The sequence below is a fragment of the Onychostruthus taczanowskii genome, unplaced genomic scaffold (genome assembly GCF_017590055.1).
Source record: "Onychostruthus taczanowskii isolate IOZ18803 unplaced genomic scaffold, ASM1759005v1 scaffold65, whole genome shotgun sequence".
NCBI classification, from domain to species: Eukaryota; Metazoa; Chordata; class Aves; order Passeriformes; family Passeridae; genus Onychostruthus; species Onychostruthus taczanowskii.
In genome coordinates, this window is record NW_024504233.1 from 2,266,027 (window position 1) to 2,279,487 (window position 13,461).

Consider the following 13,461-nt stretch of genomic DNA (forward strand, 5'->3'; position numbering starts at 1 on the left):
GTAGTTAAATTACTGTTTTGCTGGCAGAAGAATATTTTTCATCTTTCTCATTTTTCTACACTCACAATTTCAACTCATACTTAAGACACTTCAGTTTGACAAAAATACACAGATTAGTATCTATTTCATCCAATATTTTCACTGCTCATTACCAAGCTATGCAGTTGTAGAACACTTCCAGATTTTGCTTTTCAGGAACCTCATAAGTAATTTGTTTCTCCTAAGGAGAACCAAGGGAAGGTACTACACACACAGCCCTGCTACTTCTCCAAACTGTTACCACTGTGGCTAGAAACAACAGCTAGAAATTCTCTACCATGGCCTGAATTTTTTGTTTCACAAGTTCTTCTTCTACATAAATCTGAAAAAGCTGGTTTTGGAACTAAAAAACATAGCCACTTTGAACAGCTGAAATTAAAGCTGAGCCTGAGATTCAGGCCTTTCAGAGGTGAGGGCAGGAAAACCAGCGAGCCCAGCAGAAGCTGAGGTTCCTAAGGGCAACTCAGCCATAAGCTGGAGCATGAAATTCCACAAGGGCTTTTCAGTTCCCAAACCTGTGCTGTCCCAGCTTCATCCTGCCTCAGAGTTGTGGGCTCTGGAAATGTTTGCTCTTGAAAAGCAGCATTATTAGGACTATCCCAGAGTAAATTTATGTTGGATAGTCTGGAACATCTCTCCCCTTGATTTCAATCTAACCCTACCCATCTGTGTCACAAGTTACTTGGAACAGAGAAATACTGAGAGATGCTTCATCTCTATAAAAATATTATTACAAAGAAATAGCTGAATGATGGTTTCATGAATGACAGAGCAATAAGAAGTTACGGAAAATAGTGGTAATGGCAATTTTAATGCACTGTTTCTCAACTTTCTCCCTGTATCCTCCAAAATGACTGCCTAACAGCAAAAAAAAAAATCACAGATCTATACAGACTTTTATTTTGATTTTGTTTGAATATTTTCTTAAGCACTGAATCCCGATGATGAAAACCAGCTGATTTCTGTCAATTCAAGTTGATTCTATTTTGAGACCAAACATCTTGCAACACGATCAGCAATTAAAATCACTTCTAATTTTTCATTTTTGTTCTTTGTGGTATGAACCTCACATATTATTGTAACACAAGGATCTGGTTTCACTTCTGTTCTTCTGAATAGATGAGGCTAATTCAGAATTGATCTCTGTAAGAATACTGAAGACAGAGATACAGTGACTATATAAATACTTCCACATTTGAATAATAAGGTTGAATAGCTTTAAGCAATCAGATAATTTTACTCTAATAATTTCCAAAAGTTAAGGGGGTTTTGACAAGGTGCCCTATCTTTAAAAAATGCTGCATGTCAAACTATGTCATGAGGAAGTAAGGAGGAGGGAGAATGACTTTCCTACTTGAAGGGCCCAGCTCAGATAGGGAAACCCAGAACCACCTGTCTCAGGTCAGGCCACTGCTGCTGGTAACCTATAATTTCACCTGATCTGTTCCTTGGCAAACAACATTGAAAACCCACATAAACTGCTTCTGTAACAGGTTAAGACAGAGGTCCCCATGTGGTATCTTCCAATGGATGTGGCCCCCTAAACGTGCTGGGGGAGATTTGCAGCTCTGGGAAAGGCACAGAGAGTGCCACAGCCCCTCCCTCGGCACTGGGCTGAGCACTTGAACTGAGGCTGCCAACCCAGCTTAACAGGAGAAAGGCTGGGGAAAGGCAACTCCAGAGAGTGCTGGGGAGGCATTTACTCTCACAGCATGTTTGCATCCACCCACAACTGAGAACAGTCTTTTCCCTGTGAAACAATAGGCAAGCAGATGGGTAGACCACAATGGCCAAAATAACTACCAAAATATCCAGAAGCAAAACATCAGTATTTTAATGGGCACTTAATGACAGATATCTTAAGATTAGAACCGCAACTAAGCATTTGGAACGACAGAGGTTTCATATTTTTATTATCTCACTGTTTCATTTCCCTCTTGAATTTTTAACACCCCAACGACTTGTGAGCTTGGATGCCTCTGAAAAATTTCAGCTGCATTTTGTATCCATTAATTAAAGCACTGGTTCAGTATATTGATGCTTTGTTGGCAGAATTCATCTAACAACAGAAATAAGTTTAATAGTAATGCGTTTGTTCACTGGCTGCAGCAGCAGTGCCTCTGCTGCTCTGAGGTATCACACAAGTGGCTGGCAGTGAGTAATGTGCCAGAAAGAGGCTTCACAGAATCCACAGGGGGCAGCTGAAAACACTGAGGTTTGAAGGTTCATAGTCTACCAAAAGCAAAGGTAATTTTAACCAGTAGCTCTGGGAAGCCTGCTGATACATTAGAGGTCTGTTATGACCGTGAAAGATTGACGATAGTGAAAAGCAAGAACAAATGTTACCATTTTACAGCATTTAGCCTAGTGTAACACCTCCACTGCAATACAACCTGCAGCCCCCAATGGCCAACTAGGGAGAGGAATTGAAATTAGTTCTGCTACTCATAGAATCACACAAACAACCTGAAGATTCAGCCATCATTACTACTTGTAAACTGTTTTTAACAGAACATGACACTAAAGATTCATTATTCTGACATTCAGGAACTACTGAAAGCATTGCAATGATCCTTTTAACACAGTGAGCATTTCAGGACATAGCTGTGCTGCTGGCAAGCAACTACCAGTGTGATTCTATGTTTCAGTTCCTTCCTGGATCTTTTTTACTATTAAGTGAAAACCAGCATCCTAATAGTATAGAGATATGCAACTTCCTAACTTCCTTTATTCATCTGAAGACACAGAAGTGGGATAATACAAGAAAATGAGCTAAATCATTGAGGTGCCTACATTTTTAAGAACAAAATCAGTAACTTCAGTGTTTTGCTTGCTGCATTTGCAGACCTGTGATAACCTCTAAGTCTGAACAGTAAACTCCTCAAATACAGTATCTCCTCAGAATCTGCTGCTGCTTTGGAGATCTCTCCCTTTAAAGATGCTGTAGATCCAGAAAGTGTTGATTCTTTATGCAAGCTTCCTGTTACTGGCAGGGGAATAGACATAATGGAATTGGGGTTAATACTGAGCAGGGAGCTGATTTGAAGGATCAGAGGCAAAGAATGTATTACAGAAAAGGGAGTTATAATATCAACAGTCCATCTTACTACCTAGATAAACATATAACTCACACATCTGAGTAAAGTTAACCAAGTGCATCAAGGAGTGGAATGAAATATAGTAAGCTGGTCTAATCTAGTTACTAGTTCTAAAATAGTTACTAGTTTTAAAAACTATCAAGCATTTTTAGGCTGGGAGAAAAATCTGCCTGGTAAATGTTAAATCTACTTACACTAAATAATGCAGTGGTTCATTCAGGACAGGTTTAACAGACCATAGTTTTAAAAATGGCCACAATAATTACTGACATTTCATGCACTGGCATACATATCAGAATTCAGGAAGGGGGCTAAAGAGGCCAAATTTCAGTAACCAAAAGACAAGTTTATGAATGACTCAGTGTCCATAAGATCACAGCAATTTTGTAATATAGAGTTCAATACAACATGCTTAACAAGGTCAATGTGCATGCACATTTGAAGACAGACAAACCACATCACAAACAAGCAGCATGGAGGTCCTTTCCAACCCTACTGATTCTATAATGTTCAGTTTTGTACTTATTTAATACAGCTATAGGAGATGTCTAAGTCAAAATACTGCACTTATCCAAAGTAACTCTGCAATCCAGCCCACAATGTGCAAACAGGCCTTCTACAAAAGTCAATCTATAAATATCTTGAGTTATTTTATGACAACACAATCATTTCTCTTCAGCTTTCAAACTACTGTAAGAGATCTCATGTTTCTGTACATAAAATACAAGAGCTATTTTAACACAGCTTCCTTGATGCCTGCAATGACTCAGCTGCAGATCTCCCTGCCAGCATTACTGTACACTGAGGGTGCAGGCTCTGAGTATGGCTGGGTATCTAAGTGGAGATTATTCTATTCACAGAATGGTGCTGCAAACCACCACCTCAGCACACCCTCTGCTGCACTGGAGACCCATATGGGAAAGGAGAGGAGAGTATCTGCACACATTTTCACAAGGTATTTTATTCTCCACAACCTGTGTGAGTTTATAGTCAAACTCCTCACATAACATAGTCTGTGCTGAGGACAGCAGTATCACAGAAATGACAGAAGTTGTCAAAACACAGAAGACCAGAATTCCATGCAGATGATTCTCTGCATTTGAGCATTTTAAGAAGATTGCAGGTCTGCTTCTTTGCCCTGCAAGAAGGGATCCCCACGGTGGTGGCAGTGCCTGCCTGGACAGCACACTGCAGCCTTACAGCACAACCACAGCAGAGAGATCAAGTGATTCCTTTTGTAACCAAAATATGAAAATACTTCTCTTTACATCCACTGAATGGCTAACAAAGAAAAAACCACACAGATCCATGAGTTGGCCTTAGAACTGCCATTTCACCAAAGAGCATAAGGCCTGGCATTCAGCCACTAAAACAACAGCAGCAAGAAAACCCTAACAGAGTTGTAGGGAAAAGAGTAGGAAGTCTTTGTTGGATCATATTCCCCTTTCTAATATAAAGTCTTCTGAAAACAAGACATTTTGTCAAGTTTGTGTCAAATCAACAATACCAAATGCCTCCATTTCCTCTACCCTTTGGTAAAAAATATTTTCCATTTCCAAGAAGATATCGGCATGACCATAGTAAATTCTTGACAAAGCTGTATAGAAAGAGTTAAGAACATGAAAAAACCCTGTCCAGTGCAGTTTTTTCATTTGTTTCAAATGGACCATCAGTAAAGATTCTAATTAAATCAGTATTATTCATAATTAGCGGTTAGAAGCTGTAGCTAATTAAAATTTTACTACATTTCTTTATCTCTGAAAGCCTGAATCTAGTTTGCTACTGAAATTTTTATAAAGCCTGTAAACAAGTATAAATTGCTACACATATGTTTGTAATTTACTAGGTTACGTGCACCAAAGGTTTATGGAATCATAAAAAGATACAACTTTGAAAGAAATTTCAAGAAAACTGGCATCAGAAACTGCAGAAGAAATCAATTTAAGAAGTGGTCTCTGCTAGTGACGACAAATCAGAAAGTCAGTCTCCTCTGTAGCCTAAGTTAACAGCTGACACAAACATTTTTTCTAGGCTGAATTCTGACATTAGGCCATAATTAAAGAGGGAAATGGGAAAAGAAGAGATGGGGAAAAAAAAGAAAATAAAAAATAACTCCTCTACCAAGACAAAGCCACCAACAGAAGAAACAAAGCTACCATCCTCCCCTCCTTCCCCACTCTGGATGATTCTTGCATCTGTAAAAGATGAGCTTTAAAGGGCTCAGGGGTATTGCACTGTTTTTAAATCTGGCACAGTCTTCAGCTTTTTTTAATTTCCAGCTCAGCCCTCACAACAATTCCCCTGCCAGGAGCCAAAATAATCCAGGGTTGAGGCAGTCTGCTCCTCTTTAATTCCCCAGCTTGTGCCTCAGAATGCAAGTCTGCTCTCCCACTCTCATTGCTGATCTCTGCCTTACTCATGAGCTCCTACTCCTCAGATTGGGATTTCCAGCTCCCTCTTCACACTCTCCTTCCATCTGCAGGCAGGAGCAGAGCCCACCTGCAAGAACCCAGGCCAGCTCTCCACAGCGCTGCCAGAGACGGCCGCTGCCTTCCAAGGGCAGCAAGAACAGCAGCACTTTGGGTGACACCCTGTGACAGCAGCAGATGTGCAGTGTCACATCTGACGGCCCCTCACGTGGAACCCCAGCACATCTCCAGCCTGGGCTCTGCGCTCCCCCCTCAGTCTCCTGCTAATGGCACTCTGTGTCTGGGGCTCCTGTTAACACCTCAGCAGCGACTCATGGGTTTGACTTTACCAGTCTGCACCAAATGTGGTAAAAACTGGAAGGCACAAAGGAGTAACCAAAGGCTCTTTTGGAGGACAGGAAAGTAAGGAGTGTCAGAAGTTTCCTTTCCAAAATATTGTATTTTTGGCCATTAACACATGTATCACTCCTACCTCAAATGTGGTACAAACATGCAATCAATGAACAGGCTTGAGCTCAGCAACCACCAAACACAGACAATTCAGTGAGGGAAAATAAATGTTTTTGTATCTAAAAAACCCCAACTTAACAGCAGTATGAGCACTATTTCCTACGCTTCTCTTTAAAGCAGATGTTACTCTATTTACAAGGTGTCACAGACATTTTTTATGGAAAATCCTTTTGCCAGGATCTTTTCTCCTGAGAAGCTGGGAAGCTTCAGCTTCTCCATGTTTTGCTGCTTTGGAATGTGGTTTGGAGAATTGTTTACCCAGCACGTGAAAGTGCTTTTACTTGATGACCAATGACAGCCACCTGTGTTGAGACTATGAGCAGTCACAAGATTTTATTATCATTCCATTCCTTTCTTTTCTAGCTTTCTGATGGATCCTTTCTCTCTATTCTTTTTAGTATAGCATTTAATATAATATAATATCATAATATAATAAATCAGCCTTCTGAAACATGGAGTCAAGAGTCTCATCTCTTCCCTCATCCTGGGACTCTCGAACACAACCACAAGGTTTTTCTCTTCTACAGAGATCCTCTTAGATTCTGTCATTCATCTGTTACCTACTTTTAAACTTAAAATATATGCCAAATATTTAGCTTTTCTTTTTTAAAAATTTCGTAATCATCCTAGTATTCACATGCTACTCAAAAGATGCAAATTACATGAAAATTTTGTTTGGATAGACATAATACACTGCTAGTTTTGTGTGCTAGCAGAGAATAAACTGAGCATTTCAGAAAGCTTTTTTCTATTCTTGTTTTTATAAGTTATCTGGGAATTGGTTTTTTTAATTCTGACCTACCCTCAACTATCTAAGCTTACACTGAGAAACGTCACCTTAATGGAAGCTCCTCTGAGAGCCCTTTGAAACCAGGTAACCAAGAGGTCATTAATGCTACTCATGCAGGCACACAGAATGATGAGATTCCTCCCAACACTGAATAAAGTTCAAGTCAATTTTAAAAAAATGCATCCGTATTATCACCTTATTTTTCCCTAGCATTTCTAGGTAACACTATTGTCTTAAAGACTTGCTCAGAGGTAGAAAATGTACACTAAATTATGCAAACAAAGGAGGGAAAATACCCAAAATATGCTGAAAGAAATATCTCAGTATTACAGTGTTTCTGTGTTTGTCCATGGTACTGACCATTTTTTTTATTAAGAACACCTTTACTATTTTTGTTATGACTAAAGAACATGGTCCTAACCCTTTTCTTCTTCCTCCTGAGTGGGCACAGTATTTCCACCATGTAAAATACTCTACCTGTCCAGCATCTGTACCTCAGAGAAAGCTTACCTAAAGAATGTGCAGCTGTGGTTTTGGAGCTGAAAAATCGACCAAGTCCAAGGTCTCCCAGCTTTACTACTCCTGTAGCTGTAATGAACACATTTGCTGGCTTTATATCTGAAAGAAAAGTAAATTTAAAAATTTAGAAGTCACAGTGAGGTTGCAAGAAAAGCTACTCTTCTATTAATAATAGACTCAAAGAGGATTTTATTTGCAGGAAATATTGTAAAATTTGACAGTGCTACTCAGAAAGAATGGGTCCGGAATGTAGAATTTCAAGTCCACTATTTTAATAGTACAACCATCACTCAAGCAAAGAAGAGCCACAGAAAGTATTTTTTTTAAGAAACAAGCAAACAAAAAAAACACACCTCAAAGTCAAGAAGCACATACATGTGAGTTCATTACTACTTTATATAAACTACATAGAGAGACCTAGATTAGAACTAGACAACCTCTTTTGTTATGTCTTAAGTAACAGCCTATATATGTTTTCAAGAGCTGTACAGCATTTTTCATCACTTTTGCTGATCAAATTACCCACAATGGCATAACGTCATTTATTTGAAATAGATAACTGATTCTCTGTAAGAGCAGGCATTAAAAAATGAAGCAAGTTTACTCAGGAGAATGGTTATTTGAACTCGTCAATGGAATTGGGCTAATCAAGTAGAAACAAAGAAAAATAATGATGCATACCCCAGACAGTTATTTTTCACAAGTAATATCCAGTTTAAGTTTTAATCCAATCCCTTAGAGACAACAGCAGAGACTCTTATTCTATGATTTCTAACAAGTTACCTACCTTGTTAGTCTCCTAAATAAACTGACCTGTTATTTGTCTGGCAAGGGAATTTAGCCCTTACTCTGCTGAAAAGCAATCCACCCTAGCCTTAAACTTACAGAAATCAGTTCACTTTGATAAGAGGGGATTACAGTTTGCATAAGATACAGGCACAGTAAAAGGAATGGTTAATAACCCTTCAAACACCAGCATTCTCAGGTTTCAGTAAAAAAGTTACAAAACCTTACAAGCTTTAGAGGAAGACAGAAGCAATTACGTTCTCCTGCTATCTGACCCAGATTTCAGGAGTTTGGCTAAGCCTTTGTGTAATAAGCCAACACGGATATTGCTCAATTTAAAAATAGTTTTAATTGCCATTGCTTTTGGCATGCAACCATGGAATCACTAGATTTGCCATAGGTTTGCCAGAAGCTTTGAACTTAGTATTTCAGTTTAAGGAACTTAAATCCTTTTGTTTTGAACTAAAATATACAGAAATTAACTAATTTAATTATAAAAATATTAAAGGAAGATACTTGCACCCTATGGAAAGAATCTGTATTTTATGTCCTTCTCTTTGTATCATTCGCACTTGCAGGCACCTGTACAAATGCACAAAGGGGAAAAAAAAGGAGAATCACAAGAGAAAAGCATTTGCAGGGGCAGGGGTATCTAAGCTCATCTGCTAAGGGTGCAAAATTTCCAGCTGCAAATGACAGAGCTCAGCAGACATCAAGGGACTATTCCTTCCAGGCAGTGAGCTGCATTCTAACACAGGGAGCCACCAACCTAAGGCAGGCAATGTCACCTGAACCTAAAAAGTGACAGTCCACGCACCACTCACAATCCCATAACCAGAGGGATTTCAGAAAGGGAAAAAGAATAGCAGGTCTAAGAAGAAGCTACACTATGATCTATTTTCTTTGACTCAAGAGTTATGAGGTAAAATGAAGACCACATCCAGAGGAGACAGCAGCACCAAGGTTGTAAAATGGGCCAAGGAAATTTAGTACCTGACAGGGATAGCTGGCAACTACAAGGGCTGTTGGGACACAGAGATTGGAAATGGTGGAAAAGAGCAGAGAACTGGAGGAAATGCTCACACCTGCACATAATCCAATATAGAAGGGACCAGGAGAAGGGCCTGTACATCACGAGCAAGCAGGGCAGGAGCAGATACTTTAAGACAACCAGGTGCAAGAGCTGTAAAGAATGGACTGACAGATCTGTGCAAGGCAAGGAGCAACACCTGGGCAAGACAACAGGCAAATATAGAAGAATAAATACAGGGCAGAAGATAAGAGCCAGAAAAATGAAGTAGCTATGGCAGGGTATCCATCACTCACAGAACTATCACTTATTTTGAAAAACCTGCTATCAAACAAATGCCTACCACAACAAATGTACAACCACAAACTTCTCTCAGTTTTCTATTACTTATAAAATCTTACAAAAACATACAACGTTTCAGCTGTCAAAACTGATTTCAGCCAGCTTAATTCTCACATAGTCAAAGGTATATTAAGGACAAATCATCTTTGATCCTGTATTACCTCTATGCATAACACGACGAGAATGCATATGTTCCAAGGCACTGCAAAGCTGAACAAAGTACTTCCAAACTGTTCTTTCAGGAATCAACCTCTTCTGTTTCTTAAAATGCTTAAAAAAAACATGGTTAGTGAATATTAAAAATTAAAACTTGCATAAAATTACTGAGAAAAAGAAAATACATAAAATTCTTAATTAAAAAATTAAAAAATACAAGAGGTTCACAACCTAATGAGAAAGTTTTAACAGAATTTCTTGACAGAGAAAGGTTTTCCCTTAAATATTAATGTATGTATCATCACTGCATATGCATAAGTCAGTCTACACACAGAGCCACAAATAACATTAATGAACTAAAACTCCTACCCCAAAAAAGGATTTATACAGTTTTTAGCACTCCTCAGTGTTGGATTAATGTGGTCAGAGTAATCTAATATAAAGTAGCCACAGAAAAAATAAAGGCCAGATATAAAGTTATGTGCCACAGAACGTCCCAAATTAAATACACTTCCTTACATCAAAATTGATTTCCATACCCACATTTTTTAAAATGAAGGACAAAACCAAAAAGAAGAGCAATATCACACAGTCACAAAGACCATGTAAGAAGAATTGGTCACATTAGTTTTTAAAACTTCTGCAGTACATGAAAGGGAATTAAAGGAACTGATTTCTGAAAACTTCACAGTGACATTACTCCTGTTCAAATATTTTCTGTCCTGTCCAAAACCCCATTCCTGATCACTGGTAACAGTTCACTGTCCTGTTAAAGCCAACACAAAACAATTACACACATCAGCTTCAAACGTGGTATTCAGCAACTGAATAACAATCCTCCAAAGATACCTACTGAAAACCTGAAATTCAGCCACTGTTAAAAGGTAAAAGTTTCATCATTATAAATTCTGCAGCTAAAAGGAAAAAGACTGAAAAATCATTGCTTGTTTAACCTATCTTTCCAAAGAAATTGTATTGTGTCACGTTTTGAAGTTCCACACAAGGAGAAAATACATAAATAACATTAAGACTAGCAAAATTTTAGACAGAAAGCAAAGTACTTGATGTATTTTAATTGTGGGTACAGACAGACTTCACACTCATGCACGCTTTAAGAAAGTTCACATAACAAACATTTATTAATTTGCAGAAAAACCTATTTTCATCCTATGTTAAAACATGCCACTGAGAAGTTGACAGCTGCATCTGCACATTACAGACACACAGGAGTATGAGAGAGATGCTTTTAAACTACCTATAGCAAAATGCATCAGTCGTACAAAGGATCTTAACATTCCACCAAATGTTTTTCGTTATAGGGATTATTTCAAAATGCATTTTCATTTAAATGAGGCAAAGCATATAAATTACGTCTTTAAATGTAATTTTCTTTCACTCTTGGACTGAATCCAAACAAACCCTGTGTATCTGTTCTCCCCATAGCAGGATTTGCATATCAGAGGATTGTTTGATGTCAACAGGAAGATGGAGACCAGGTTTCTTTTCATTTAAAAACAAATACACAATACATCTAAGTATGTGTACATGAAAGCACAGTTCCTTGATTTAAAATGCATTCTGAAATTATCATAATTATAACTAGGTACTTCATTTAAACATTCTGAATTATTATTTTTTAACTTGAATGCGGTGATGAAACGCCATTCACAAAATGCCTGAAATGGGAAGATTTTCAATTACACGTTCCCATTCCGATTCACCTAAAGTACAGCAGTGTACTTTCAAAGTATTTATATACAACTTTTCTTTTAACACTTTATTCACTTGCTATCCCTAGCTCTGAAGCTGAGGAATACTACAAAACTGGCTTCAGTCCTTACAGTGCAACGCTGCAACTTAAAGTGGTCTCACTCTGCTTAAGGCATTAATAATTTTGCAGGACAATAATAACCTCTTCCTGAAACATCAATGATATTACTTAACCCCAGAGAATTTATCCATCTAAAGAGGATGGAAAAGAGAGCTGCTAGATTTGCTAGCAATGTTTAAAACTAAACAAAGAAACAGGCAGCATTTTCATTTGTATGGGCTTAAAAATAATATAATTATCTTTAAAATAAACTCAATTAACATTATGTTGTCCAGTAATTAATTACTATTTTTCCCTCAAAATACACGTTCTCAATTTGTTCTTGGGCTGTTGTCTACCAATAGGCAAAATAGTGATGAAAAGACATGACCAAAAAGATAAATTTTACAAAACTAGCTATTGAAACAAGTTGTACACTTTTAGGAAACAGTCCAGTAGACACGCTTAGTTCTGAGAAAAGTCAAAAGGAAAATTCCATTTCTGTGTAGAAACTTACCTTCTAACAAGAAATGTAAGCTGATGGAAAACACAGGCAAACCTATTTTTATGCCAAACAGCATAATGAAATTCATACAGCATACATGAACTGTATTCAAAGCAGGATCCTTTCCTTTCTCCTTAATTAAAATAGTCCACAATGCAAAATGCAGTTCTAACAATTGTGGTGTTTGCTCCCTCCCTACAGGGAAGCCAAAATGCAGAAGATATGATGCTGCAACAACAATTTTGAACCTCTGTTGTAGCACAGCAAAGTAGCACCACAGTCAATGCTAAACTAATCCACTGCTTAGTGCCTGAAGCATGCCGAGGTCCACAGCACTCAGTTAACCTCATACAGCTCTCCCACTGTACACAGGTTGGCATCACCTGCCCAGAGCAGGAATACAGCCTGACATACAGCTCTCTCTGACGCGCTCTCACCTTCAAGACTTCATTATTCTCCTTCTTCCACCTGTCTTAGGCTCAAAGGACAGTCCTGATGTCCCTCAGACCACTGACCTTCTAGGGTGTGACATTAAAAAAACATGATCCTGTCTGAGGTGAAAGATCAATCTCCAACTAGCTGAAACTGGGCGAAAATGGAGCTGCTTGTACATGTGCATTAAAAATTTGGGCAGTGCTGCAAGCCAGTGCTTTGTCAGGTAAACAGAACATCAGGCATGCTGTGGCAGCAGGCTGGCTCCCTGAAAGAATTGTTTCAAAAGCCATATCACATGACATTTGCATTTCCATCTGAGAATGGAATTACAAAAAACTACTTTGAAGAGTCACCACAATGTCAGTACATTGTGACTAAAACTGCAATTCAGTCATTTAATACAACTGGACATTTTGGTGGTCAAACATTTGCTAATCAAATGCCTTAAAGAGCTTTAAGACAGGCAGGCTGTAACATCAGTTCATATTTTCATCCCTTTTACAGAATGACTGAACTCTCATGGTTCTCTAATGGATTTCTAAAGGAAAAATTAAATATTCTCCAAATGTTTCCATAATAATGAAATTAAACACGGCTGCCCTGCACCTAAACAGCAAACGCCATTCAGTTTCTTGACAAACAAAGCATAAAGGATAGATGGAGAAAAAAGTCTGAAGTCAACATAGAGGCATGAAGTATTTGGAATTATACTGACTTTCTAAAGATAATGTTTTAAAGGTTGAACTCCAGAAGTAAAAGTGACAGCATTAGCAGCTGGTCCTACCTAGGCCTAAAAGGCACAACTCAGACAACACTTACAGCAAAGACACAGGACTATGTTTGGATTTTCTAAGAAAACTAAGATTTCCTGCAGATGACTAGAGAGAGTGAACACAAATCATTTCCACACAACTAGAAATTCAGATATGACTGCCTACATTTCAATAATCCTGCTTGGACAAAATTTAGCATTCAGTTCCGATGCTGGTGTATTGAAGGATTTTAAGGTGTG

The 13,461-nt window shown here is 38.2% G+C and overlaps 1 protein-coding gene across 6 annotated transcripts in view; it reads right to left on the reverse strand.

The window, feature by feature from the left end:
- NEK7 (NIMA related kinase 7) overlaps nucleotides 1–13,461 on the reverse strand; it is a 63,864-nt gene that overhangs the window by 13,887 nt on the left and 36,516 nt on the right. For all 6 annotated transcript variants that reach the window (XR_005953846.1, XM_041420637.1, XM_041420638.1 and 3 more), the window contains exons 6-7: nucleotides 9,705–9,813; nucleotides 7,377–7,484 (exon numbers count right to left, since the gene is read on the reverse strand). Coding sequence is in view for 5 of the 6 variants with exons in the window: in XM_041420637.1 (XP_041276571.1) it covers nucleotides 7,377–7,484; nucleotides 9,705–9,813 (217 nt within the window). In the remaining variant the exon portion in view is untranslated. The remainder of the gene's footprint in view (nucleotides 1–7,376; nucleotides 7,485–9,704; nucleotides 9,814–13,461) is intronic.